General features: G+C 43.9%; 1 protein-coding gene across 1 annotated transcript in view; it reads left to right on the top strand.

Moving 5' to 3' along the window:
* The window catches only part of tenm3 (teneurin transmembrane protein 3), a 184,501-nt gene that overhangs the window by 77,459 nt on the left and 79,914 nt on the right, over positions 1 to 27,128 (top strand). The window contains exons 6-13 of the mRNA XM_085356703.1: positions 7,010 to 7,129; positions 9,528 to 9,611; positions 10,382 to 10,506; positions 18,433 to 18,688; positions 19,532 to 19,633; positions 19,972 to 20,166; positions 23,152 to 23,352; positions 24,387 to 24,572. Coding sequence (XP_085212829.1) covers positions 7,010 to 7,129; positions 9,528 to 9,611; positions 10,382 to 10,506; positions 18,433 to 18,688; positions 19,532 to 19,633; positions 19,972 to 20,166; positions 23,152 to 23,352; positions 24,387 to 24,572 — 1,269 coding nt within the window. The remainder of the gene's footprint in view (positions 1 to 7,009; positions 7,130 to 9,527; positions 9,612 to 10,381; positions 10,507 to 18,432; positions 18,689 to 19,531; positions 19,634 to 19,971; positions 20,167 to 23,151; positions 23,353 to 24,386; positions 24,573 to 27,128) is intronic.

Below are 27,128 nucleotides of genomic sequence, written 5' to 3'. Positions count from 1 at the left end.
CAACTGGTGTGAATGTCTCCAACCAAAACCAAAGCTCCTGAGGAAAGCCTGAGGGTTCAGCGTCCTCTAGTGGGCTCTGTGAACACTGTCTGGCACAATGGAGGCTTACTGGCATTTGCCATAGAATAAAGGAATTGGCAGGCCCACCATGGGCACCCTGTGCCTTTTGCAGGTACACCCTGAGCACATGTTGCAAATGTGCAATGGTATGGAGAACGTTCTGCTGCCTGTAACTTCATTCAGCATGATGTTCTGGGGAGGCACAACCATGAAGGTCCACAGATGCACAGACCTCTGCAGGCTACTTAATGGCACCCTGACTTCCATCAGGTACCGGCTGTACTCCTTGGATCCATTGTCAGACCCTATGCTGGTAGAGTCGGTCCTAGGTTCTTCCTGGTGAATGACTATTTCATGTGGCGAGAGCATGCAGGCAGCTCATTGATGCCCAGGTCCAGATCCCCTGAGAGGAGAACCCTCCCCACACCCAGGATGTCATCTGTCATCTCATTCGGAGCCCTTATGCTGCACATGGGGGCCACACAAATCACTGAGTACTATTTTGTGTTACAGTGCAGTTTTCGGCTGCCAAGTTGCATAATTTTGATTTTCAGCGTGAGTATCTGTAGGTAGTACAAGGGGCAAAACAGGCTTCTATAGCTCAGCCTGCAGGGCTCACCCTGTAGCTCTCCATAAGACTTCTCTGTGGGTTTCTTCTGGCTTAAAAACAGTTAGCCCTCACAGTGAAGTCACACACACACACACACACACACACACACACACACACACACACACACACACAACAAGAAGATTGGTGATTTATATTTCTGTGCATTTTCATATTTCTGCGTCCCAGGTGCTATATGTTCTTTTTCCTTCTGTTTGGTTTTTATTAGAGATGCAGCATTGGTACATTACATTGTGCATTTCTATTTGTGTGCTATCCTTTTATTATATTTTCTCCTAACTTCCCTTTTTCTATTCTTCCTGTCAGTTTAGCCATTGTCAATTTTCAATTCAATTATATTCATATAGCGCCAAATCACAACAACAGTCACCTCAAGATGCTTTATATTGTCAGGTAGACCCTACAATAATACATGCAGAAGAAAACCCAACAATCATATGACCCCCTATGAGCAAGCACTTTGGCAACAGTGGGAAGGAAAAACTCCCTTTTAACAGGAAGAAACCTCCGGCAGAACCAGGCTCAGGGAGGGGCGGGGCCATCTGCTGTGATTGGTTGGGGTGAGAGAAGGAAGACAGGCTAAAGACATGCTGTGGAAGAGAGACAGAGGTTAATAACAGATATGATTCAATGCAGAGAGGTCTGTTAACACATAGTGAGTGAAGAAGAAACACCCAGTGCATCATGGGAATCCCCGGCAGCCTATGTCTATTGCAGCACAACTAAGGGAGGATTCAGGGTCACCTGGTCCAGCCCTAACTATATGCTTTAGCAAAAAGGAAAGTTTGAAGCCTAATCTTGAAAGTAGAGATAGTGTCTGTCTCCTGAATCCAAACTGGAAGCTGGTTCCACAGAAGAGGGGCCTGAAAACTGAAGGCTCTGCCTCCCATTCTACTTTTAAATACTCTAGGAACAACAAGTAGGCCTGCAGAGCGAGAGCGAAGTGCTCTAATAGGGTGATATGGTACTACAAGGTCATTGAGATAAGATGGGGCCTGATTATTTAAGACCTTGTATGTGAGGAGCAGGATTTTGAATTCTGGATTTAACAGGGAGCCAATGAAGGGAAGCCAATATATTATTACATTGTCTTATTATATGACATTATATTATACATATAATGTAGTGACTGGAAGAACACTGATAGAAATCAATCAATAAACAGATAAAAGAAAAAGAGGAGCCTCTAGATTCATAAAATCTTGGAAAAGCAAAATGTTTTTGGCACAACTGTGCATCCAGATCATAATTCTGATTGCAAATGCTGCCAAACAGAACAGGATTTAAAAAACAAAGAAACTGCCAAGAAGGCCTGACCATGCATGTACGACAGCTCAACGACAGAGCCTTGATTTCAGAGGACACGGTGATAAAGACTTAATTGGACAAGATTCAGAAGTAAACTGTAGCTTACTACGCTTCCTGAGAAATGTGCTCACACCTGCTGACATAGAGTTGTTATACATTCTGAGCACTGACCTGAGGGGATTGCTCATTTTAACCAGCTTCACATGAGCGTACAGCACTGTGACTACAACAGACCAGCAGTTAAATGTTTTCCTCTGTAAATATTCTGGACATTAGAGGTGAGACAGCGTGGCCGCTGTCACTGTGGGTGGGCTGAACTGGGCTCAGAGTGAAGGCCTGGTCTGCTTTGGGGTAGTCAGTCTTCTTCATGCTGCAGACTTTTCCACAATGAAGTTTCTATTGCACTCTTCTCATTATGTTGTCAGTTCCACAAAGGTAATATAAAATATCTAAATAATATGAAATATTTGGTAGCAGAAAGCTGCTGACACCATGTGATGGATGAATGTATAGTTTTTAGATTGAATCTACCTTTAAATCCACAAGATTGTTCTACTGGTTTTTCGCTCTCGCATGATCGTTGCCCTCGCCATTATCCTCTTACCTTATGACTCACACAGACGCCGACACATGCACATTCAGGCTGCTGTTGATTAGCCAGCACTCTCCCATGACCCTTTGCTCATGGCTCACTATGAGGGGTTGTGGGTAACAGGCTAGCACAGCAGGGCTCTAATTTAATGAGGCAGATGGTTGTCTATGTGTGTGCAGAATAACTACATTAGTGTGTGTTGAGCGTCGTAGGAGGATCCACAGCAGGGGTTTCTCTCAATAAATGTTGCCATGTTAAATCAGTAATTGGTCCTTGACAATTACTGAGTGCAGAAATCAGATATTCACGAATTCTTTTAAGTTCCAGACAGTAGAGACATTATAGAGGTGGAGCTTTGCTATTAGAACAATGTCATGTGTCACAATAATGTTGATCCTAGAAAAAAATAGCTCTGGAAAAAAAAATTGGCTTAAGATTGTCACACAGGATATATCAACAGATTATATTAGTTGTTAACCTTTCTGTTTTTAAAGCAGCTACCTGTATTTTGTGATGAAGGTGTTGTTCAGCCTAAGGAGCTTGGAAAGAAAATCGTCTGAACTTCTGTAAGTTTTCTTGAAGACGTTTCATCCCAGAAGGTTCTTCAGTTCTAAGAGCAATTGGCTGCGAGTCCCAGATTTAAGCCCTATGGGAGTGTCCGAAAGAGGGACATGGACCCCCTATTGATCCTCTAACTCACTAAATATATGAAGTGTTAAATGTGATATGTAGTCTGAAGCAGTGATGTGGTGGCTGTAGCTCAGAAGGTAGAACAATCTGCCAGTTAGCGGTTTAGTCTTTACCTGGTCCTGTGTGAGAGTTAAAGTGTCCTTGGACATACTGAAGCTCAAAGTTGTTGTTTGTTGGTGAGCTTGACAGACACAAAGTGCTGTTTAAGTTTGAATAAATGTGGCTTGTAAAAACAAGTGCTCTGAATGTGCAATGAGACTAGAAGTGAAATAAATAATGAAAAAGATGCTAATGATACAATTGTTATAACATTGTTGTATTTACATTATTGTGTCATAACAAATTATCCAATCAAGCTATTTAGGAGAAAACACAAACATCAAGATAAGCTGTGGATGTCAAAGTGCTTAGAAAACACAGGCAAAGACTGTTTTTACAAGGTATCACAAGTGTGATAGTGTTTTATGTGTGTCTAGATTATGAACACTAATTGGTAAATTATTAACTAGTATTAAAAAGAGTAGATGAATTCGTCGTTCTCCATTTGGAGCATGTAGATAGAGTTATTGATGGGAACTTAATGTTTGTTTGTGTGTTTTATAACTTCTGCTTTCTTTTTTATTTTTAAATGTATTTTGTTTTTCATTTTATTTATATTTGTTCAAAATAAAGCTGTCAATCAAAAATGTGAAGTGTTTTATAAATAGCACTCCATGTTCATGTGCATCATACTTATTGGAGATGAAAAGATAACTGCGATACTGTAAAAACAGTTTATGTGCCTGGCTGAGTGTGGGTTTCCTTTCAGACAGACATCTGATTATCTCTGGGCTTGATGATAGAAAAAGTATTTTGATCTGGATCAAATTAATCCCGCACTACAGATTTCCTCAGATACATAACAAATTTACAACTTTTTTATGTCTATAATTAAATCTAGAAGTCATCTTTACAGACTTTTGTTGAATTGAAAAACTGTTGCCTGTGTACTAGGATGTTTTGAATTGTTTGGCAAGTCCAACACAATGAGATGGCCAACAAGACAACGGTTACAGGTAAAGGAACCCTGAGACAGATGGAATAAAACAAAAAACTATCTGTATTTTAAAAATGAGGAAGAAAACACAAAATCCAAATAACAAAATATTTCACAAGGGGAGAAAAAATAGCTTCAGCTAATAAATGCAAGGCACTGGGGGTAAATAAACTACCAAAATAAAACAGGAGCTAAATAACCATTAACAGGGAAAGGCATAAAATTATATAACAGAGGGGGAAAGACGCAGGAGGACTAAACCCTCTGAAACAAACAGAAACTGGAACAATGAAATAAAAGATGAAAATACAGGGCTAAGAAAAAGTGTTTGTCCCCGTCCTCAAAGAACCCAGACCAACATCAAAGTACCAGAACAACATCAAAGAACCCAGACCAACATCAAAGAACCCAGACCAACATCAAAGTACCCAGAACAACCTCAAAGAACCCAGACCAACATCAAAGAACCCAGACCAACATCAAAGTACCAGAACAACATCAAAGTACCCAGAACAACATCAAAGAACCCAGAACAACTTCAAAGTACCAGAACAACATCAAAGTACCCAGACCAACATCAAAGAACCCAGACCAACATCAAAGTACCAGAACAACATCAAAGTACCCAGACCAACATCAAAGAACCCAGAACAACTTCAAAGTACCGAGACCAACATCAAAGAACCCAGACCAACATCAAAGAACCCAGAACAACTTCAAAGTACCAGAACAACATCAAAGTACCCAGACCAACATCAAAGAACCCAGACCAACATCAAAGTACCAGAACAACATCAAAGTACCCAGACCAACATCAAAGAACCCAGACCAACATCAAAGAACCCAGAACAACTTCAAAGTACCGAGACCAACATCAAAGAACCCAGAACAACATCAAAGAACCCAGACCAACATCAAAGTACCAGAACAACATCAAAGTACCCAGAACAACCTCAAAGAACCCAGAATAACATCAAAGTACCCAGAACAACATCAAAGTACCCAGAATAACATCAAAGAACCCAGAACAACATCAAAGAACCCAGAACAACATCAAAGAACCCAGACCAACATCAAAGAACCCAGAACAACCTCAAAGAACCCAGAATAACATCAAAGAACCCAGAACAACATCAAAGTACCCAGACCAACATCAAAGAACCCAGACCAACATCAAAGAACCCAGAACAACATCAAAGTACCCAGACCAACATCAAAGAACCCAGACCAACATCAAAGAACCCAGAACAACTTCAAAGTACCGAGACCAACATCAAAGAACCCAGACCAACATCAAAGTACCCAGAACAACATCAAAGAACCCAGACCAACATCAAAGTACCCAGAACAACCTCAAAGAACCCAGAATAACATCAAAGAACCCAGACCAACATCAAAGTACCCAGAACAACATCAAAGAACCCAGAACAACATCAAAGTACCCAGAACAACCTCAAAGAACCCAGACCAACATCAAAGTACCCAGAACAACATCAAAGAACCCAGACCAACATCAAAGTACCCAGAATAACATCAAAGAACCCAGAACAACATCAAAGAACCCAGACCAACATCAAAGTACCCAGAACAACCTCAAAGAACCCAGAATAACATCAAAGAACCCAGAATAACATCAAAGAACCCAGACCAACATCAAAGTACCCAGAATAACATCAAAGAACCCAGAACAACATCAAAGAACCCAGACCAACATCAAAGTACCCAGAATAACATCAAAGAACCCAGAACAACCTCAAAGAACCCAGAATAACATCAAAGAACCGTGGCTCTCACTTGCCTCAGATAAGATATTGTTCATGATTCAAGGTTGAGATAAAGACTGGCAGTTCCAAAGAACAAACCTCTGCTGACTAAAGGAACACACAGACGTGTTCATGATCCACAAGACTTTTTGGAAACTATTCTGTGGAATTATGGCATAATATTTAAACATTTTGAAAGGTTTGCATCCTGTTACATGTGGTGCAAAAGGAACAGCATTCCATAAAAAGGTCAAATATGGTGGTCGTAGTATGATGGGCTGCTGTTGCTTTGCTGCTTCAGGATCTGGATGACCTGGCGTGACCTTAAACAGGCTGTTCTCATAACCCTCCAATTTTATAGAAAGACGACATGGACAACATTCCTCCGCGGGGATGTTGAAATCCATATCGCAAACACTTACTCTTCTCGCTGCCAGCAGCACAACTTATTATTGGGCAATTCTTTTTTCACACAGGGCGAGACAGGTCCATTGTTTTTCACTTAATAAATCTGATTTTCATTTAAAACTGCATGTTCAGTGTTAGTCAGGTTTGTTTGTGATCTGAAACATGTGACACGCTTGCTCATTTTGTTTCAACATAATTCTGAGGCTCCTTGTCCTGTAGGAGTGAACAACAGTTTGAGCTGAGATCTGTGATGAGCTGTGTGGTTGTGGATGTTTCTGTAGCTGGTGGATACTCGTTTCACTTTTTATCCTACTTATTTCTCAACTGAGATGTAGCAGGAGATGAGCTTGATGTTTAAAGTTGTCTGATGCTTTAACACAAACACACACCTGATGCTTGTTTATGTGTGTGTGTGGAGGTGAGCGAATGGTTAGACTGGTGTTTGCTTGCATATTTGAGTGTCTAATAGATTACTGCTGAACACTAAACATTTTGCCCCCCTGTTCGTCTGCTCCTCTTTGCAGCCATGCACCTGTTTGGTCTAAACTGGCAGCTTCAGGAGAGTGAGGGATACGGAGCCTTTGAAAATGGAGGTGGAGGAAGAGACACAACACCCAACACATTTATAGTGTCTACAGACAACAGTGAGTCCCTGCTTAAAGAATTTTTCCTTCCCTTTCTTTTGACATTAAAAACAATAAAAGCTGTGGAAAAGAGCTGGACGCAGGAGCCCAGGATAGCCTTCAGAGTTTACCACATATTATAATCTGCCACTCACTCTCAGAGGTCAGGGTTTCTCTCCAGCCCTTTTCAGAGTCTGATGTTTGATATCACTTTGATGCTTGGCAGGCACACACACACACACACACACTGAGTTGGACTTGAACAACACCCTTAACTGGCTTTTTGAAGATGGAGATGTAGTGACCCTGCTCTGAGTCCCTCTGGACTCGAGGCAGAAGACAGGAAATGGACAGTACAACTCAAAGCAACCAGATACAAACCAAACAGATTTTCACATCAATAACATGCTTTGTTTTTAAGTTATGCAGTCTGAAAACTTATTTTGAAGGCAGTGACTAACAGCATTGCAAAGAAACCAGAGAAGTATTGTAAAAGAAAAATGAGTGTAACAGGTAACAGAGATGTAGGACAAAAGCCACGGCTGCTGACCTCACCCTGCCAGTCACGCTTTTGTTAAATGTGCAGCTTTTCTGTTCTGTGGTTATTCTCTCTCTTTGTCTGCCTGTCAGACTCTTTTAGTTTCATGTCTTCATTTTCTCAGCTTTTCTTGCCTTTTTTTCTCAATTCGTTCTTTTCTTTTTGTCGCTGCTCATCCCTTTTGTTCACACCACAAAGCAGTGCTGAATAAAACTTAAAATGAGCGAGATAACAGCAGCACACACCGACTGTTGGAGGATGTTTACTGAAAGCTGTGAGGGCTCTGAAATCGTTGTTTGGAAACAGAGAAAGACTATAAATGTTTCCTTTCTGCTGGAAAAAGTTTGCTCCCAAACTTTAAACTTACAACAGTTTAAATATGTGCAGGGATATGAGTCGAAAACAAGTCACAGATAATGTTAAAGAAAAGAAAGAAAGAGTTAAACAGGTTTAAACGATTTAGGCAAAGAATGAGTTAAATGGCAGTGTTGGAAAGCAGATCTCCACTCCTGTGTGTTAGCTGTTATACACAGGAAGAGTGAGGAGAACTACAGAAACGTCAGGGGTGGGAGTCTTTCTCACATAAGAAATAATAGTTTGCGTCTTTGAGTTGAACACTTGTGTTATATGCAGCATGTCATATCAGCTAATGCATAGCACAGGTAAATATTCACACTCTGCTGACACACCTGAGCCAGTGCTGGTGAACACACTCTAGCTCTACTCTCTGCAAACTACACTGCAGCTAAAGAAACACAAACAGGTGTGTGTGCCATGATTCCTTTGTGTGAAGGAACCTTTTCTCAGTATCAGTTAGTGTTAGTGTCACAGTCCACGACTGACACATTCAAGGACATTCAGTAAATCACATTGTTGCAGGTTTAAGGGCGTCTTTGCTTTAACAGTGTGGCAGTTCTGAACACAATAACATTAATAACACAACAGCCAAGTTAACTCATAATCCCGTCCATTACAGTATAATACATTCTGTCAACGTTTAGTAAGGTGTAGATTCTATAAAACATGCATCATTGACGTTTGTCCTTGTTGTTATGGCCCTCCCAGTCTTTTCTTTAATGGTTTGTGTGGTAGGTGTTCCAGGTTAACTGGTTTTTACTTTAACTGGTTAGATTTTTCTACAAATTCCACTTTCATTGTTCCAGATGTTATACCTGCAGATTATTCTTTACCCTCTTAAAAGCATGACATACACTGGAGTTTCTGTGTGAGGTATGGGGTACAGGTCAGGAGGAAGAACATGTCATCTACTAATCAAAGCAGTGGTGGTGGTTCAACTCCTGGCTGCTCGAGTCTGTGTGCCAAACATCCTTGAGCAACATATTAACCCCAAGTTGCTCTTTGTTGCGTTTCCTGTAGGCTGAATGTTGGATAGAAAGCACAGAAAAACATAGCAAAAGTGAATGAGGCAGGTTGTATAAAGCATCCAAGGTGCTTATACAACCTGCTCTGCAAGAGTAGAAAAGAACCAGCCCAGTTACCATTTACATATATAACTGTTAACCACAGGGATCAGCCACGTAAGCGTGCCGACACTTTCTGAGGTTCAGCTTTTGTTTTCTTTCGTGACTTTGCACTCACTCAAAAGAAAACCTTAATTAACCTGTAAGAAATCTCTGAGTGTTATTATATGTTCACTTACTTACTGTTTTCAACTGACCAAACATAATCATTTCTTCTGCAGTGAATTTTCTGTAGTGAAGTACCACAACCAATGTAACCTGTCTCCAGTGTCTGTTAGCTCTCTAACAAGCACTGGTATTATCTCCGATGTCGATGATGGACAGTGTTCTTCCTACGTAGCCATGATGGTGGCTTTTAGAGCATCTCATGGATTCAGTTTGATGTGTTTTCCTTCTGCAGGTAAGATGCTTTTTCTAGAGAACAACACCATAGACACAGGAGAGGTGGATGTGGGGAGACGAGCCATACAAGATATACCTGCAGGTGAGCTGTGTACACAAATGCACCTGTGTCGGGATCTGCTGTGATTAATACTCTGTAAACTCAGTGTAACATTTCCAACACCCCACACCAGTTTGTAGGATTGTTACGTCGTGTAGTGGAATCTTTCTGTGTTTCACCTCCATGTTTCTGTTAATCAGTTATATCAGTGATGGCAGAGATTCTAACAATTCAGTGGAGTGTGTTACTTAAATCTACTACAAAGAGGAACGTAATCATATTATAATAACTATACTTGCAAACAAGGCAGCACAGTGGCGATTAGCACTGTTACACACAGCAACAAGGTCCTGAGTTCAATACCCCCACCTGCCCGGGGCCTTTGCGTGGGTTCTCTGGCTTCACAGTCCAAAGACTTTCATTATCTAAATTGTGAGGATGGAGTTATAAATATTCCACATGTGAGGAACTCTGCATCTGTAGCACTGTGAATGAAATCACTAGTTTTGTTTACTGGTTTTCACTTCTGACATTATTTTCGAGTGTGTCACAGTAATAAGCCTTAAAGGTTAAACGGCTTTCTTGAAATGAATTCCTTTGCCACATATTTATGAATAAGACGCAGTAGTAACTTGTTGTGCTACAACACCACACGCAGTTGCAGGAAACAGAAGTCGATGGGAAATGAATAACAAATCACACTGTTTTTATAAAGACAATTAACACTGAGAAGGCGGCATTTCTGAAAGTCAGTTGGGGAGTGTTAATATTTAAATCACTGACGTTAATGTTGTTCTGTTTCTTTATTCAAGGTGTGTTTTGGAGGTCCCAGCTGTATATCGACCAACCACAGTTCCTGAAATTCAACATTTCCGTCCAGAGAGATGCTCTTGTTGGTGTGTATGGACGCAAAGGCCTACCACCTTCACATACACAGGTAACACGGGAATGCAAATGTTACCAGGACTACTTTAGAACTACTGCACCAACATATTGGAGAGTGGAAAAAGTGCATGAAGTGATATTTTCACCATTTGAAGTACTAATGAAGTAATGTCTAGCTTTAATCATTGATTCAAACAGCAGTGATAGAAAATGACACCTGAGTGATTTTCACGTTGTCGTGCGATGACATAGGTTCAAGTTTTTGCCATTTGGCAGTCAGCATTGACTTTTAAGAGACTGCTAATATATCCTCTGTGCCTCTGTGTCCATCCTTTCATTGTTAATAACATTCAGGGCTCTAGAGTGCGACCAAATATTTCAATGGTGCGACTAAAAAAAAAAAAATTGGTAGCAGCAGTGCAACCAGCTGTTCCAGTAAAAAAAAAAAAAGTCTCTGAAAGTCCGTGTGGTCAACAACTGACACACATCATGCCCCTGTCGTGTGTCCCAATCAGACATAGTCGTGGGGCGACCGTGGCTCAGGGGGTTGGGAAGCGTATCTGTAACCGGAAGGTCGCCGGTTCGATCCCCGGGCTCTCTTTCCTGGTCGTTGTGTCCTTGGGCAAGACACTTTACCCTACTGGTGTTGGCCAGAGGGGCCGATGGCGCGATATGACAGCCTGGCTTCTGTCAGTCTGCCCCAGGGCAGCTGTGGCTACAACCGTAGCTGCCTGCACCAGTGTGTGAATGTGAGAGTGAATGAATAGTGGCATTGTAAAGCGCTTTGGGTGCCTTGAAAAGCGCTATATAAATCCAATCCATTATTATTATTATAGTCAGGGGCGGGACCTCTATGATATGAGAGAGAGGTGAGTAGCTTGAATAAAGCGATATCGATTCATTAAATCCTGAATCGACTTTTAAATATAAACTTATTTTGCCAGAAACGCCAGAATCTCAGGTTAAAGCTCACAAAACTATTTCAACAACCATCATGAGAGCAGGTAACGGACTCCACACAAAGACGTAAACACAGAGCGGACCTCCATGCATCAGAATCAGCTTTCTGTTTCGCGGCTTTCTCACCCGACGGCCCGTACACGGACACGCCGTCGGGGCTGAAAGCCGACAGCTCGCTGACTCTGATGCGTCCGGTCCGCGCTTTGTGTTTACGGCTTTTTTGTGCGAGATTCTGATGCTGCAGGTTTTGTCTCTTTCCAACCAAAATTCACTGAACCAGCAGCAAAAGAAGATCCAAACTATGCTTCACATAAACCTCGTCATGAATTCCCTCTGACTTCTGCTGTTTTGCACTTCATGCACAGCTCTCTCTCTCTCTCTCTCTCTCTGTACTTCCCGTCTCAGATCTCTGTTTTCGGCATCATTCATGTGCTTATTACCCATCAGTCTACCGTTGTTTTAAAATGATGCAAAATTGCAGAATAGTTTTAAGTTTATCTGCAATAAAAAGCCAGGCCAGGAAAGTCTCCTTCATGTTTTTTTCTCTTTTATCCTCAGTTACTTTGACACAAACGCATCTGCTGTGATGTTCACACCTCTGATGAAGTCTCATGTGTATCAGTACTGATAAATGATCAGAATTATAATATTTCTGACTGTCTGAGGCAAAATTGAATCGAATCAGGACCTTGTGAATCGGGGTCGAATGGATTGTAGAAATCAGTGATGATACCCAGCCCTAGTGAGCCGTAGTGAGCAGCCTAGGCCTGACAGAAGTGGCTGCGATAGCACTGCCCAAGTGGCTCCTCCCCCAAACAGGCCGTCAGAGGAGCCGATGTGATGATTAAGTTTAACATTGTCTGCAATATTGCCAAAGAGTGCCAACGCACTTTAAGCACAAGCACCCATTCAGTAACTTATCTTTCTTCTAGAAATGCACTCCAAATAAAGAACTTTGTGTTGACAAGATTGTTAGTAAATCATTTACAAATCAATTTTGTCTGCATAGACAGCAATTTCCCCCAAAAGTGCACATGTAGAACTGCTGTGTTAAGCGATGTGGTTGAAAACTTTGGGTGCGCCTAAGAAAAAAAGTTAGGCATAGCAGTGCAACCGTGGCAACAAGTTAGTGTAGTGCCCTGACATTATTTTCCAGCATCTGCGTGACTCATTTGTAAAAAACAAAAACAAAGCAACATTTTTTGAACAAAACAAAACAAAGTTCGGCTGAATGTTTTCGGTATTGCTGCGTCTCTGGTCTTTCTGAAGCTCTTTCACAGTTGCTGCTTCTTTGCTCATTTTTCCAGTGAATTTTCCTCTATTGGTCAAACGTATCTAAAGTCAGAGAAGGAAGCTGACTCAATGGGATGTGACCTTAAGTAAGTTTTAGCCCACTAAAGACTATTACTAATTATTAATTAATAAGTAATCATCTGGGAAAGGATAAGGAACTCATTTAGACAACAGATTACCTTCAAGAGAGAGTGACCTAACTCACCACTGAAGGCCTCAGGGGAGCAGAACGACGGAGAGGAAGTGTCAGAGCAGGTTCAGAGCTCGGGGACCAGGTTCGGCAGCCTTGGTGTTAGGGTTTGAATCATGGCGTATATCTCATTGTGAATTTTCAGAAGAGAAGATAATCTGTTTATGTTGACCTAAAACATTATCCTGACATGGAACATGCAGAGTCTGTACATAACCAGATTGTTCTGTTATGTTGGCTGAACTCCAGTAAAGGCCTGACACAGGACCTGAGAGCTGCATCTGGCCCTTCAGCTGATCATCGACTGTTCGCTGAAGCCTGATGGTGTCGATGGGATCTGGTTAGAATTGGAACCATTTGACTGGCAATGGCTTCATGTTTGAGGATGACAATGGTCCCAAACACACGGCCAGTGCAGTAAAAGCATACTCGGATAGAAAAAACACACAATGGAAAGCTTGCAGTACTGGACTGGCTTCTCACAGTGTCAGCCTCAACATTATTGAAGTGCGATCATTCTGACAGAGAACAGAAAGAAAGGCAGCCGAGATCCAAAGACGGACCTTGGAATCTCCTTCAAGAAGCCTGGAGAATACTTCAATAAATGATGAGAAAATTACAGGTGGCACATATCATGTGGCTGTTTCTGTTTATGCTCGGTCATGTCTGAAAGGGACTGAGAGGAACCTTCATTTATAATGTAAATATAGATGAAAGGGCATCTGTCAAAAGGTTAGAAGCTATGTTATGCATTCAGCATACAGAGCTGACTCATTTAATTGTGGTGTATGTGTGCAATAGTTGCCATGGTAATGTAGGTCATGACCCTGGGATGAGATTTTGTAGGCAAAGGACGACATGATATGTTTCCAACTGAGACGATATTGATGTTTTTATCTTTACGCCTGAAAATGAAACCTCACTGAACCAGTGGCTGCAGCTGATATCTGTTCACTACTATAACATTTAGGACAGTTTGTCGTCGTCCCTAGTTCGTCTGACTTTTCTACTTTCAACAAATTTCCGAAATGCTCAGAAAAGCGCATCAAATCAACACAGGAACGATGGCGCCGTCCTAGTGGCAGCCTAAGGCAGCTGCTCTCCGACTCTCTGATTCTGATTCAAGTTATAAATATTTCACAGGCAACTTTGCAAGTGAGTGAAGTGCTTCGTAAATCTTAGTCCAAAATGAATATAAGCTTCTTCACTAAACTATTCCTTTAATGACGACATCTCTGTGTTCTGTCAGAGGACTAATCCACGCAGTCACACAGCTCAGTGTTAGCACTTTAGATGACTTTGCTTCCTGTAAAAGGGAGTTTTCCCCTTTCACTCATTGTTTTCTCTATTACTGTTGTTGTGAAATGGTCCATTACACACAGAGCGAATTTCATAGACGTCTGTTATGTCATGTGAATACTCAGAGTTTAATTGGTGATATATTTAAGATTCACCTAAGACCATGTGACAGCATCGTGGCCGGTTTAGCTCAGTGGGCTGTGTGGCTGAGAGCGGCTGGCCAGGGTTCGAGGCTGACCTCTGTCCTTTCTGCATGTGTTTTATTTAAAGGGACAGTGCAGTCTAACATAGTCCAAGTGCAAAACATGAAACTTGTCACGGTCCTGCGGCCATGACTCAGTGACTTTATGTTTATGTTCTTTATTGTTATTACTTTCATTATTATTCATGGCTGTTTTGGGATGGTTTGTGTTTGGGATTTTAGACACTGGGTTCTGGGTTTGTGCTCCCTCTGTTGGTCCCTGGTGTTAGTGTTCCCCTGTCTCGTCAGGTTAATCAGGTCCAGCTGTTTCCCCCACCTGTGTGTGATTTCCCAGTGTCTCTTTGTGTACTTATAGTGTGTGATTTCCTCTGCTCCTCGTCGCGTCGTCTGTGTTCATACCTGGTGTAATCCCCTGCGTGCTCTCCCTGCTGTTCTCCCTTCATGCTCAGGTTTGCTATTTCTTTGTGTAGTTTCTCCCAGTTAGTTCATCCTTAGTTCTGTTTTACCATCCCCACTTTATATTGGATATTATCAATAAATCACCCTCACACCTGAATAAGTGCTGCGTTTTGAGTCCTCCTTCCGCTCTCCACACGGCCGCTGCCCCGGACCGTGACAGTACGACGCGACCACAACATGGACCCAGCAGCGCTTAACCCGTCCAGGGAGCTACGGGAGACGCTCATCGATGCCACACAGGAGCTTATTGACCTGTGGCTGGAAAACCCGGGCGGGGAGTCCCAGCGCGCTATAGAGAGGCGGCTACAGCGTCTGGTGACCGGTCTCCCATGGCTTCTAGGCTCGCTATGTCCGTGGGAGCTTCTCCTTTTGGACCTTGGACTACACCCCCCGTCTGCATTCACTTTCGAGCAGCCCGATGCGGTGAGTCAGCGGGATGCATTGCTTTCCCCAGTTTCCGGGACTTTGTTTTCTGGGGCTATTCAGAGCGGGATGGGAGACTGTACGGATCGCTTACCTACCTTCGTGGTAACGGATCCTTCCCAAGTGGGCGTGTACAAACCCGCTGCAAAACTGACAGACTGTGTCTCTGCCGCTCCTTCTGAGCCAGGACTTTATTGCCATTCTCCGGCTCAGTTCTGTGTCCAACCACAAGCTTCCCAGTCTGTAGCTCAACCATTAGCCTCCCTTAAGCCACAATTTTCACACTGTTTTTCCACCGCTGTTTCTGAGCAGGGAGACAAACTGTTTCACTACGGACCTGTTCCTCAAAAGCTGGCTACATTAGAGACTATTGCTCACTCCGGGGCTTCCCCAGAGGCTGGGTTACTGCCCTCAGCTTACTCTGGACCCCTGGAGGCCAAGATGCCAGCTGTGAACTGCACCGGGCTGTCAGTGCTCTGCGCAGCTGCAGCCCTCCTTATGTGTGCCGGAGGCCCACGTGCCTACTGGTTTTGTTTCATATGTGCCAGAGGCCCACGTGCCTACTGGTTTTGTTTCATGTGTGCCAGAGGCCCACGTGCCTACTGGTTTTGTTTCATGTGTGCCAGAGGCCCACGTGCCTACTGGTTTTGTTTCATGTGTGCCGGGGGCCCCGGTGCCCACTGGTTCTGCGGCTGTTTTCGCTGGGGGGCCCGATGAGCCCGTCCAGCCTCCTGCTTCGCTAGCTGGGGGGCCCGAGGAGCCCGTCCAGCCTTGTGCCACACTGACTGCCACGTCGGCTGGGGGGCCCGAGGATCCCGTCCGGCCACCTGTGGCTGCTTCTCCACCTGTGGCTGCTTCTCCACCTGTGGCTGCAGCGCCGCCTCCTGCAGTACCATCACCTGCAGCGCTACCACCTGCTACTGCCACGCCTCAGCCTGAAGCTTCAGCCTCGCCTGGTTCTGGTCCAGCTTCATCCTCACCTGGCCCAGCTTCAGCTTCAGCTTCAGCCTCGTCTGGTCCAGTTTCATCCACGCCTGGCCCGGTTTCATCCACGCCTGGTCCGGCTTCATCCTCGGCTTCATCCTCGCCTGATTCTGGTCCAGCCTCATCCTCACCTGGCCCAGCTTCAGCTACAGCGTCAGCTTCGCCTGGCCCAGCTTCAGCTACAGCTTCGTCCTCGCCCGGCCCGGCTTCAGCTACAGCTTCTTCATCGCCTGGTCCGGCTTCATCCTCGCCTGGCCCGGTTTCATCCACGCCTGGCCCGGTTTCATCCACGCCTGGCCCGGTTTCATCCACGCCTGGCCCGGTTTCATCCACGCCTGGCCCGGTTTCATCTCCAGCTTCAGCCTCGCCTGGTCCGGCTTCAGCTTCTGCTTCAGCGTCGTCTGGTCCAGCCTTCGTGTCTGCAGCATCCGCACCATCGCCTGCAGCAGCGTCTTCAGCATCTTCGCCCACTGCGGCCCCGGCTTCCGTGCCTTCAGCCTCGCCTGGCCCAGCCTCGTTTGGGTCTGGAGCTAAACGGCCGTTTTCTAGACCGCTGGCTAGGCTACTGGCCGGGCGCCGTCGCCTGACTGGCCGCCGTTGCCTTCCGCACGGCCGGCCCCCGGACCGCCATCGCCTGAGCGGCCGCCGTTGCCTTCCGCACGGCCGGCCCCCGGACCGCCATCGCCTGAGCGGCCGCCGTTGCCTTCCGCACGGCCGGCCCCCGGACCCTCTTCGCCTGAGCGGCCGCCGTTGCCTTCCGCACGGTCGGCCCCCTGAACTTTTTGCGCGCCGTCACGGCCTTCTTCGTGGACGGCCTCCCGAACTCTTTACGCGCCGCCACGGCCTTCTTCGTGGCCGGCCGCCTGAACTGTGCTTCGGACTCTGCTCCCCTGTGAGTTTTGTGAACGTCTGTTTGGGACTCTGGGGTCTTCGTTTTGGTCATGGCCCGGTCCCTCCGTCCTGGGCCCCCTGCCGCCCGCCCGGGTCTGGTGGTGTGTTTCTGTGGCTGTCAGGGGCCAGCCCTTGAGGGGGGGGTACTGTCATGGTCCTGCGGCCATGACTCAGTGACTTTATGTTTATGTTCTTTATTGTTATTACTTTCATTATTATTCATGGCTGTTTTGGGATGGTTTGTGTTTGGGATTTTAGACACTGGGTTCTGGGTTTGTGCTCCCTCTGTTGGTCCCTGGTGTTAGTGTTCCCCTGTCTCGTCAGGTTAATCAGGTCCAGCTGTTTCCCCCACCTGTGTGTGATTTCCCAGTGTCTCTTTGTGTACTTATAGTGTGTGATTTCCTCTGCTCCTCGTCGCGTCGTCTGTGTTCATACCTGGTGTAATCCCCTGCGTGCTCTCCCTGCTGTTCTCCCTTCATGCTCAGGTTTGCTATTTCTTTGTGTAGTTTCTCCCAGTTAGTTCATCCTTAGTTCTGTTTTACCATCCCCACTTTATATTGGATATTATCAATAAATCACCCTCACACCTGAATAAGTGCTGCGTTTTGAGTCCTCCTTCCGCTCTCCACACGGCCGCTGCCCTGGACCGTGACAAAACTGATGTAACGCACATAAGTTTAGAGTTATTGCTCATTTTCAACCATTGTCCCTTGTCACAATCACAATGCACATATTTTACAATAGAACATAAATTTTCATAAAACTAAAATACATCATGGATACAACTACAATTAATAGACAATAAATAAATAAAAAACAACAACAAAAAATCATTCATTAAAATGACGACAGCTCTGATTTGCCTTTAACTAAACTTTGACCTTCACTGTAAAGGGTCTGATGTTTGACTTCGGTTGGAAGTGTGCTCCACAGACGGCAAGCTGGAAAATGCTGACTGACCAAATGTAGCTCTGCGATGTGAAACCTTACGGTCACCATGCTCCCTAGTAAGATGTGTTCTCACTGCACTGCCTAACAAAGCCAGTAAGAGGCCAAAAAAGACCACTCGATTGTCACACTGACCTGCACTGCTGTCCTTGCCAGGCCTTGGCCCTTCAGGAGAATCCAGGTACTGTGCAGGGTGACAGAAACTGGACATGCTGAGCATCACCTCTAAATCTCAAAGAGCACAGTGGTTAGATTGTCATAGCTGAAACTTTAGGCTAAACCTTGGGGAAAATAAGATGTTTGCATTATTGTGCTTTTTTGTTTTCCAGTATGACTTTGTGGAACTGTTGGATGGTAGTCGACTTATTTCGAAAGACAAACGAGCACTGAGTGACACCGACGCAGCACACATACGTCTAGCCGGTTCTTTCGAAGAAGAATCTGAGGGAGGCCCCCGACATATCCGCTCCGTGAATGTGCATGAGGCTGGGTTCATCCAGTACCTGGACACTGGAATCTGGCACCTGGCGTTTTACAATGATGGACGAAACACAGAACAAGTCTCCTACAATACCATCATCATAGGTGAGACATGCTTGTTCTTCCTGGGACGTTGCTGTAAGAGTGAGTGCACCTCTTCAAAGCATGTGCTCAACGTATGTGCTACCAGCTTGTTGTTACAGAAATTCAAATCTACTACTACTGTTAATAATAACAACAATAATTATAGTGAGAAACATCAAAGCAGGTTCTGGAGCTCATGGTTATCTGGAACGTGACAGACAACTCGATCTTAACTCGAAGCAACGTTGAGTAAAGCTGCATTCGATTCCCTGATAAGTTATCTCGAAAAATGAGTTTGAAGTGAAAATACAGACAGTTGACTAACAGATTCAAGCCCAGAACTTTCTGTGAGGGAACATCAGTCACGATATAATCTACATGTAAATGACAACAACATTTCATCCAGTTTTACTTTTTAACCAAACTGGTTGTGGTTATGCACCACTTACATAATCGTCTGTTAGGGTTAGCGCTGTAAAAAGGATTATTCTGTCTTTGTTTAACATACTAGAAACCTTGAATGGGCTTTTTAGGGAAATGCAGGCACGATAAATGAATTTGGCAGATAAACCTGGTGAGACTGAAGCGACCTGCAACTATATTGGCTGGATGTGATTTTCAATAAAAGACCAATATTTAATGTAATACTAGTGTGCTGTGAAAACCTTCACTGGCACACGTGTGTGCAGTTTTAATTAGAGCAAAGGAGCAAAGAAAAGCACGGCAGAGAGGGAAAGAGCGGTTGTGGTGATTGGATGCATTGATTGGACTAATTGGCTGTAACTATGGTAATAGCAGAAGAGCAGTCACACAGTTTGGTGTGTGTATGTCTTTAAATAATCTCTCTCTCCCACTTTAAATCAGAGTCGATTATGGAGTGTCCTCACAATTGTCATGGAAACGGTGAATGTCTCTCGGGGATTTGCCACTGTTTCCCAGGATTCCTGGGGCCCGACTGCTCTCGAGGTAAACGATCCTGCCTCGCCTACAGGGAAGAAGCAATTGTTGCATGATCCCCCGTTACCTTTAGCAAAGGAGACACTGACCATGACAAAGACTTTAAATATTTTGCATGTTTTCAGCTGCTCTGCTCCTTAATCAATCAAGAATGATTGAAAAGTTACACTAAGTGTTTATAGGGCACGAGCTTTATAACTGAATAGCATTTTATTGAACATTAATCCATCTTAGTTGTTTACACAGTACGTAGCTTGATGGGAACTCGAGGGTTCAATTATCTTACTGCCTTTGTTGGGTGATTTAGTAAGTGTGACTTGTTCCGTTCATGCATGTGTCTGGTGCAGCGTCCTGCCCGGTGCTGTGCAGCGGTAACGGTCAGTACTCTCGTGGACGCTGCCAGTGCTACAGTGGTTGGAAAGGTACCGAGTGCGACGTGCCAGCCAACCAGTGTATTGACATCCACTGTGGAGGACATGGTATCTGCATAATGGGCGCCTGCATCTGCAACACTGGTTATAAGGGAGAGAACTGTGAGGAAGGTAAGAGTGTGAAAGTGTCACCACAGCACTGAAGTTCCACATAATCTTTCATTCAGTAAACTATTGTTATTCTAATTATTATTTCTCTTGTGTTGTTTTGGTGTTAATGTTATTTCTGCATGTGATCATCTTATAGTGTCTCACACTTGTGCAGAATATTAAACTCTTAAATATCATGTGTAGACCTGTCATGGCCAGAGGCACCTGTGATGCTTTTAACTTAGATTTAACTCTGTTTGGACTAATATATCCAAACTCTCTGACAAATACTCAGGAAAAAGGCCCTGTTAGCCGTTAGTAACATGCTACAGTTACCTCATCTGGTTCCCATTAGTTTCGGTTTTCAACAATAAAACTGAGAAAGAGCAGATCCATCTCTCGCCTGGACAAAGGTTTATGCTTTTCTGTTTTTGCCTCCATCTGTTGTCATGATTAGCTGGTATCTATGCAGATAGAATAAGAGTCCTAACAGTAGAGAGGGGCTCGACTGCTGCATCAGTAACAAAGTGGAATCGACTGGGACTGACAGCGACTCACACATGCAGCGGTACGCTACACAAGCTCACAAAGTGGAGTCAGTGGACGCTGAAGCACCGAGTGTGGTAGGAGGCTTTCTGCAGAGTCGGGCACTACAGTCACGTGACTGCACGTCACCTTCAGATTAGCTGAAGAACAGTGCGCTTTCCATGGCTGAGCAGATGCATCCAAGCCTTGCATCACCAAGTGATGTGTCACGTGGAGTGAAGCACACTTCCACTGGACTCTGTAGCTGTGGAGAGGTGTTCTGTGGAGCGATGAACCACGCTTCTCTGCCTGGCAGTCCCATGGATGACTCTTTACTATAATGCTCTTCCTCTACAATAATTCAATTATTTAATTGTCCTTTTGTTCAAACTTCCTGCCCTGTACTTTATCAAACTCCTTCCTGAGATTTTATCCAATAAATATCATCTAAAGATGCTAAATTGTGAAGCAGGTCACAGAGAGAGGAACCTTGTGACCATTTTCAATAAAATCTCGCTGGTGATATAAAAAAATGTGACATATTCTTAGTGTGTGTTGCCATGGGCACAGATGGTGATGAGTACCTGTGTGCGGCAGTCAAAACTAGAATCCAGAGCATGAACTGCTTCGACTGTAGCCACGCGGACATGTGGGGATTTCATTTGAAGAACGGTGAAAACAGATCTACCCGGTGTTTGTGGACAAACTAATTATTTAATTATTACATTAATATTGTAAAACCCCTAAAAGGCAAAACAATCTATACATCATTCCCGTATTAAGAGCTTTCTCTCCATCCCTCTATAAATGTCATGCGTTCAGCTGCAGTAGCTGCAACAGATTTATACAGATCAATTTGCAATTTTGCTCACTTGAAATGAAAGTTTTTAATTTCTCATTTAATGAAGAGAGACCGAATATGAAGCAGAAATGTAGAAGAATACTTTATATGAACGATGTAATTATCAAGTATATGAAATGATCTTGACGGAGGTCTGGAGACTGGCTACATCCACTCTGTTTCTTCCCTTTGTTCCCTTGGTGGTACATTTGATAACTGTCATGCTGCAGGACGCATCCAATCCCACGTTAGCGTTCTGGCTGAGGAAAGCACATCCCTGCTCAGGGAGGCATCCCTATGAGGATGCTCTTCTTTGGGTAATTTCTCTTCCTCTAAACATGGCGGGTTGAGTTGGCGGCAGAGAGCTGGATTTTGGCTTCATCTGACCACAGCATTTTCTCCCAAGCCTTCTCACGGTCAAGCTAAAGGTGGAACTATCCCTGTGCCTTTGTAAGCAGGGGGACACTGCGAGTGCTGCAAGATTTCAGTGTTACCAATGATGTTCCTGGTGACCATGGTCCTAACTGCTATTAGACCATTAACTGTGTAGTTTTGGGCTGATCCACCACATGTTCACTCTCATCTCCTGAGACCAAGGTCTTGCACGGAGTGACTGATGATTGACTGATGAAACATTTTCTATTTCTTCCAATCGGAATAATTGTTACCTTTTCACCACCATCTTGGTCTTATGGTTGGTGCAGTCTCGTCTCTCGTGCGTCTTGCCCACGGTGGTGGAGCGGTCGGAATGGAAGAAACTGATTTTGTGGACAGGTGTGCTTTAGACACACAAGTTTAAGTGTCTGTAAGTAATTTACTGTTACATCTGTGCCACATGGGCACACAGCCCATCTGTGCGAGCCAGAATTCAGGGGTAGGGAGCCAAATGCTTACATCACTGTGTTTTTCTGAATTTTGGTTGATATTCTGTCTCTGCACTAAAAGCAAACTTACCAATTCTACAGGGGATCTAATAATTATTTCCCCAGCTGTAAACGCTTAATTGATTTATTCTAATATGATGTGCAAATACATTTCCACAGCATCTGTTTTAGCCAGATACCTGGCTACAAGCAAGATGCAAACAATGCACTGCACTAATTCAAAGTGCAACTGTGTGTGTGCGCGTGCGTCTGTGCAGTCTGTGTGTGTGTGTGTGTGTGTGTGTGTGTGTGTGTGTGTGTGTTAAGCCTATTTACAGCTGCTAATCTGAAAAGTTATGTCAAAGATGCCGTGTAGGTTTACCCCAACAAAACGACACATAATATTATTTTGTGTTTGCACTGAGTCGATGATCAAAGCGGTGGATGTGTGAGCAGTGCTGAGCGGTTATCCAAAAACACCTCAAATATGTTTACTGGTCTGGGGTCTGGTTGCATGTAATGAAAGAAGCCAAACATCCATTCATTGCTTAATGTGGAAATGAGGCACTCGTGCATAAAATTCTGTCATGACTTAGAGTCAGAAAAGAGGAAATGCACAAGTGTATGTAAAGCTGTTTGTAATTAAGGTTGAAGAGTTTAAGCATCTGGCTCCAGATAACTGCCCTCAAGAGTTCAACAGTAAAGCTGATGCGTGAACGTGTGCATGTGTCCTGTATGTACTGTTTGGTGTGCTGATAATTTCCTCTCTGCCTCCAGTGGACTGCATTGACCCCAGCTGTTCGGCCCATGGGGTGTGTATTCATGGCGAATGTCACTGTCAGCCAGGCTGGGGTGGAGCCAGCTGTGAAATTACCAAGGCCATGTGTCCAGACCAGTGTTCAGGCCATGGCACCTACAATGCAGAGACCAGCACATGTGCCTGCGACCAGAACTGGACTGGAGCTGACTGCTCTTTAGGTGTGTGCACTGTTTACCTGTCTATGTCCACATTTCATATTCTTATTTCTCAGAATGAAACCTTCTGTTGAAGCATGTGTAAAACCAGAATACTGTACAGATGTGTTATGAGGGGATTTAGAAGTGAAGTGACCGCCATAAAAAATCCAAATCAGTTACAAATTAGAAGCTACTTGAGACGACAGTGTTAGAGGTGCCCTGAACGCTGCAGTACTGGACGCAATGCAACCAAGAAGATTTAAGGTAAATAAAAAAGTTTCATTTTATTTTTCAAACTCCAAAAGAGAAATAAAGTCAGACTGTCATCACTTAGTATTGGCCTGTACTACAGAAATCAGCATGTTGCATGAAAATGTTGTTAACTCTTTAACAAAACTTAGCACACACAGTAGTGTTACCTACAAAATGCTCACCGTCAACATTTTCCACATGTTTTTCTCTACAATTGCAGCAAATGATGCAATAATATTCATACACACGATACACATGTTGCAATCACATTTAATTCATTTCTATCCAGTTTATTTATATAGCACCAAATTACAACAAGTCACTTTTTTCTTTATCCAGAGTACAATGATTGTGGTGCACAGCATACATCTTTAACAGCTTTAAAAAACAAGAACGGGATGCACGGCATCCATCTCCAATGCACACAGGTATACAACAGGGTCAAAGATCACATATGTCCCTCGGGAAGCTGCACCCTGAGCAGACACTTTTCTGTAGCTGTGCAGGAGCAGCTAGCATGCTGCGAACCCAAGCTTCAGGAAAATAAAGACGTTCTGAGCTCCTTCAGTGCAAGAGTGAGATTTAAGCAACACTCAAACACACAAATTAACACAGTGACTTGTAGTAATCTGTACTGAGCTTTTCCTGAACCTCACTGTACGTAAAGACATCATTTGGCGTGCACAGGGTGCAGTCCAGGACGCAGCTGCGGGTGAAATAAGAACAGAGTGCATCAGTGTGCGTGCACGTGCTTATATCGGTTCTGCAGTCGATGAAGTAATTTCTCTTTGTTACTGTTACAGAGGTGTGTGAAGTGGACTGTGGCAGCCATGGAGTGTGTTACGGCGGCGTATGCCGCTGTGAGGAGGGCTGGACTGGAAGTGTGTGTGACCAAAAGACCTGCCACCCACTGTGCAGCAAGAACGGAGTTTGTAAAGACGGGAAGTGTGAGTGTGACCAGGGATGGACAGGGGAGCACTGCAACATTGGTGAGTGGATCACACACTCGCACACACACAACATAACTTAGCATTACAACTACACGTAAATAATCCAGTTGGACACAGCAGAGTAGCGCACAGCCTTGAACAACACTACAGATATCTTAGATGAGCTCTTTTCACTGATTGGTCCCGGTGCCATTGTTAACCAGCCTGTCACAGTTTCTCATCTTTGTGGTTGCTCTCAGGGAAAATTATGCTGCTGATAATGTGGATGTACATGTTTGTGTTAGTTTGTTGTTTTCCAGTAAAACATCTTAATCTGGGCTCAAAGCAGAATTTCCCCTTAGGATCGCTCTAGGTAACTGCTTTTTTGTAGCTGGTGTTAGTTACCAGCACTTGATCTGCTCAGCGCTGCAATTAATAACATCCAGAAAGATTATGGTCTTATAAATATCTATCCAGCACACAGTCACAGGAAGTTATCAGTGTAGTCCTCAAGAAGAACTGAAGCAACAAAGATCTTTCATCTGCATCCATGATCAAAAATAAACAGGGACCAGAAAACATCCAGAGAGTCTCAGAGAAAACACTAATGCAGCTACCGGGGCATGTGCTAAGTGACTTGAGCAAGTAGTGAAGACGGTTGTTTTTTTATTAGACATCAGCATGACTGAGCCAGTCGACTAAAGAGCAGCTGTTGCTTGTATCGCTGCTGCAGACACTGGATTATGACTGTGATGATCAGTTAAGCGTTCCTTGGTAGGAATCGTCTGTAACCGCTACAGTTGCATCGTATGTTGATCCATGTTAGAAACGCAGAGATGTAAAGAATTGCTTCCAGATTCATGAAACTGGGTGATTTCATATCTCAGCTTGGAAACAGCACACCTGACATCGTAACCGATCAATACAAAATAACTGGATTGGTCCTGATAAGCGTTGTTTGCTCTTCGTGGTCACTTTCAGTTAGATCTCTTTTCTTTGCTTCCTCCTATCTGAACTAAATCCTCTTTATTTATGTCTTTTTTCTTCCTTTTTCCTGTCTTCTTAAAGCTCACAATCCGGATATTAGAGTTAAAGGTACTGTACACTGTTTTAAAAACTCTTCTTGTCACTGTTATCACGAGTTTTTTCCTTTTCCTCTCTTCATCCTTTGCTTTTTTTGTTAAAGCTGAACTTTAGCTGCACCAGCGATAGAGTTTATTGATGTATTTACTGGATGCTACAGCTGGGCCCCAAAGAGGGCGAATTCATCAAACCAGTTTACACGAGCTGTAATAACAGCTTGACTTACAGAAACACATTTCCCTGTTACTGTTGTATTCAGTCCCTGTGTGATACTGCATGTCTGATGTCATACTGGCTTTGAGTGACTTGGGCCATCTGAGCATTTTACTTTGAGCAGACAGGACCTACACAAGCACAGGCAAAATCAGTATTGATGTCTTTGATGTAGACCATGAAATCTTGGCCTCAGTTTTATTTACACAGCACCAAATCACAACAACAGTCACCTCAAGGAGCTTTATACTGTAAGGTCGACCCTACAATAATACATACAGAGGAAACCCAACAATCATGTGACCCCCTGTGGGCACTTTGGTGACAGTGGGAACGAAAAACTCCCTTTTAACAGGAAGAAACCTCCAGCAGAACCAGGCTCAGGGAGGGGCGGGGCCATCTGCTGCGACTGGTGGGGGTGAGAGAAGGAAGACAGGATAAAGACATGCTGTGGAAGAGAGACAGAGATTAATAACAGATATGATTCAATGCAGAGAGGTCTATTAACACATAGTGAGTGAGGAAGGTGACTGGAAAGGAAAAACTCAATGCATCATGGGAATCCCCCGGCAGCATAACTAAGGGAGGATTCAGGGTCACCTGGTCCAGCCCTAACTATATGCTTTAGCAAAAAGGAAAGTTTGAAGCCTAATCTTGAAAGTAGAGATAGTGTCTGTCTCCTGAATCCAAACTGGAAGCTGGTTCCACAGAAGAGGGGCCTGAAAACTGAAGGCTCTGCCTCCCATTCTACTTTTAAATACTCTAGGAACAACAAGTAGGCCTGCAGAGCGAGAGCGAAGTGCTCTAATAGGGTGATATGGTACTACAAGGTCATTAAGATCAGATGGGGCCTGAATTCTGGATTTAACAGGGAGCCAATATTAGAGAAATCTGCTGTGTCTTTACTGCTGGTCTTCCTGTGAGCTGCTTCCTCCTTTGTCCTGTCCACGTGTATTTGCTACACAGTCAAATGTTCTCATAACTGTCACTGAATTTAAGCAGCTGTAATTTGACTCACACAATTGCCTTTTGCGTTAAAGATGTAAGTCGTACTTTAGTTTACACAAGGCAATCATATCATTAGAAGTACAATTTTAATTTCAGTGTTATTTTAAGTAATATTCTGTTATTCCAAGAATATTTACAGATTAAATCTGTAAATATTCCAGAGGCAGAGCTCTAGGATAGCAATGCAGTATCAGCCACCAAAGTGATTGTGGTTATATACGATCGTTTTTGGATCGTTACTGTTTCTGGAGGGATTCTCTAAGTCGACGTTTCTGTTGGCTGCTGGGGCAAGAAGATGAAGTGACCGAGCAG

The sequence above is a fragment of the Diplotaxodon limnothrissa genome, linkage group LG6, assembly GCF_057381915.1.
Source record: "Diplotaxodon limnothrissa isolate DT_005_m linkage group LG6, D_limnothrissa_male_GT1.1, whole genome shotgun sequence".
Lineage (NCBI taxonomy): Eukaryota > Metazoa > Chordata > Actinopteri > Cichliformes > Cichlidae > Diplotaxodon > Diplotaxodon limnothrissa.
Note: the sequence above shows the minus strand (reverse complement) of the source record. Positions and strands in the feature narration are given on the sequence as shown.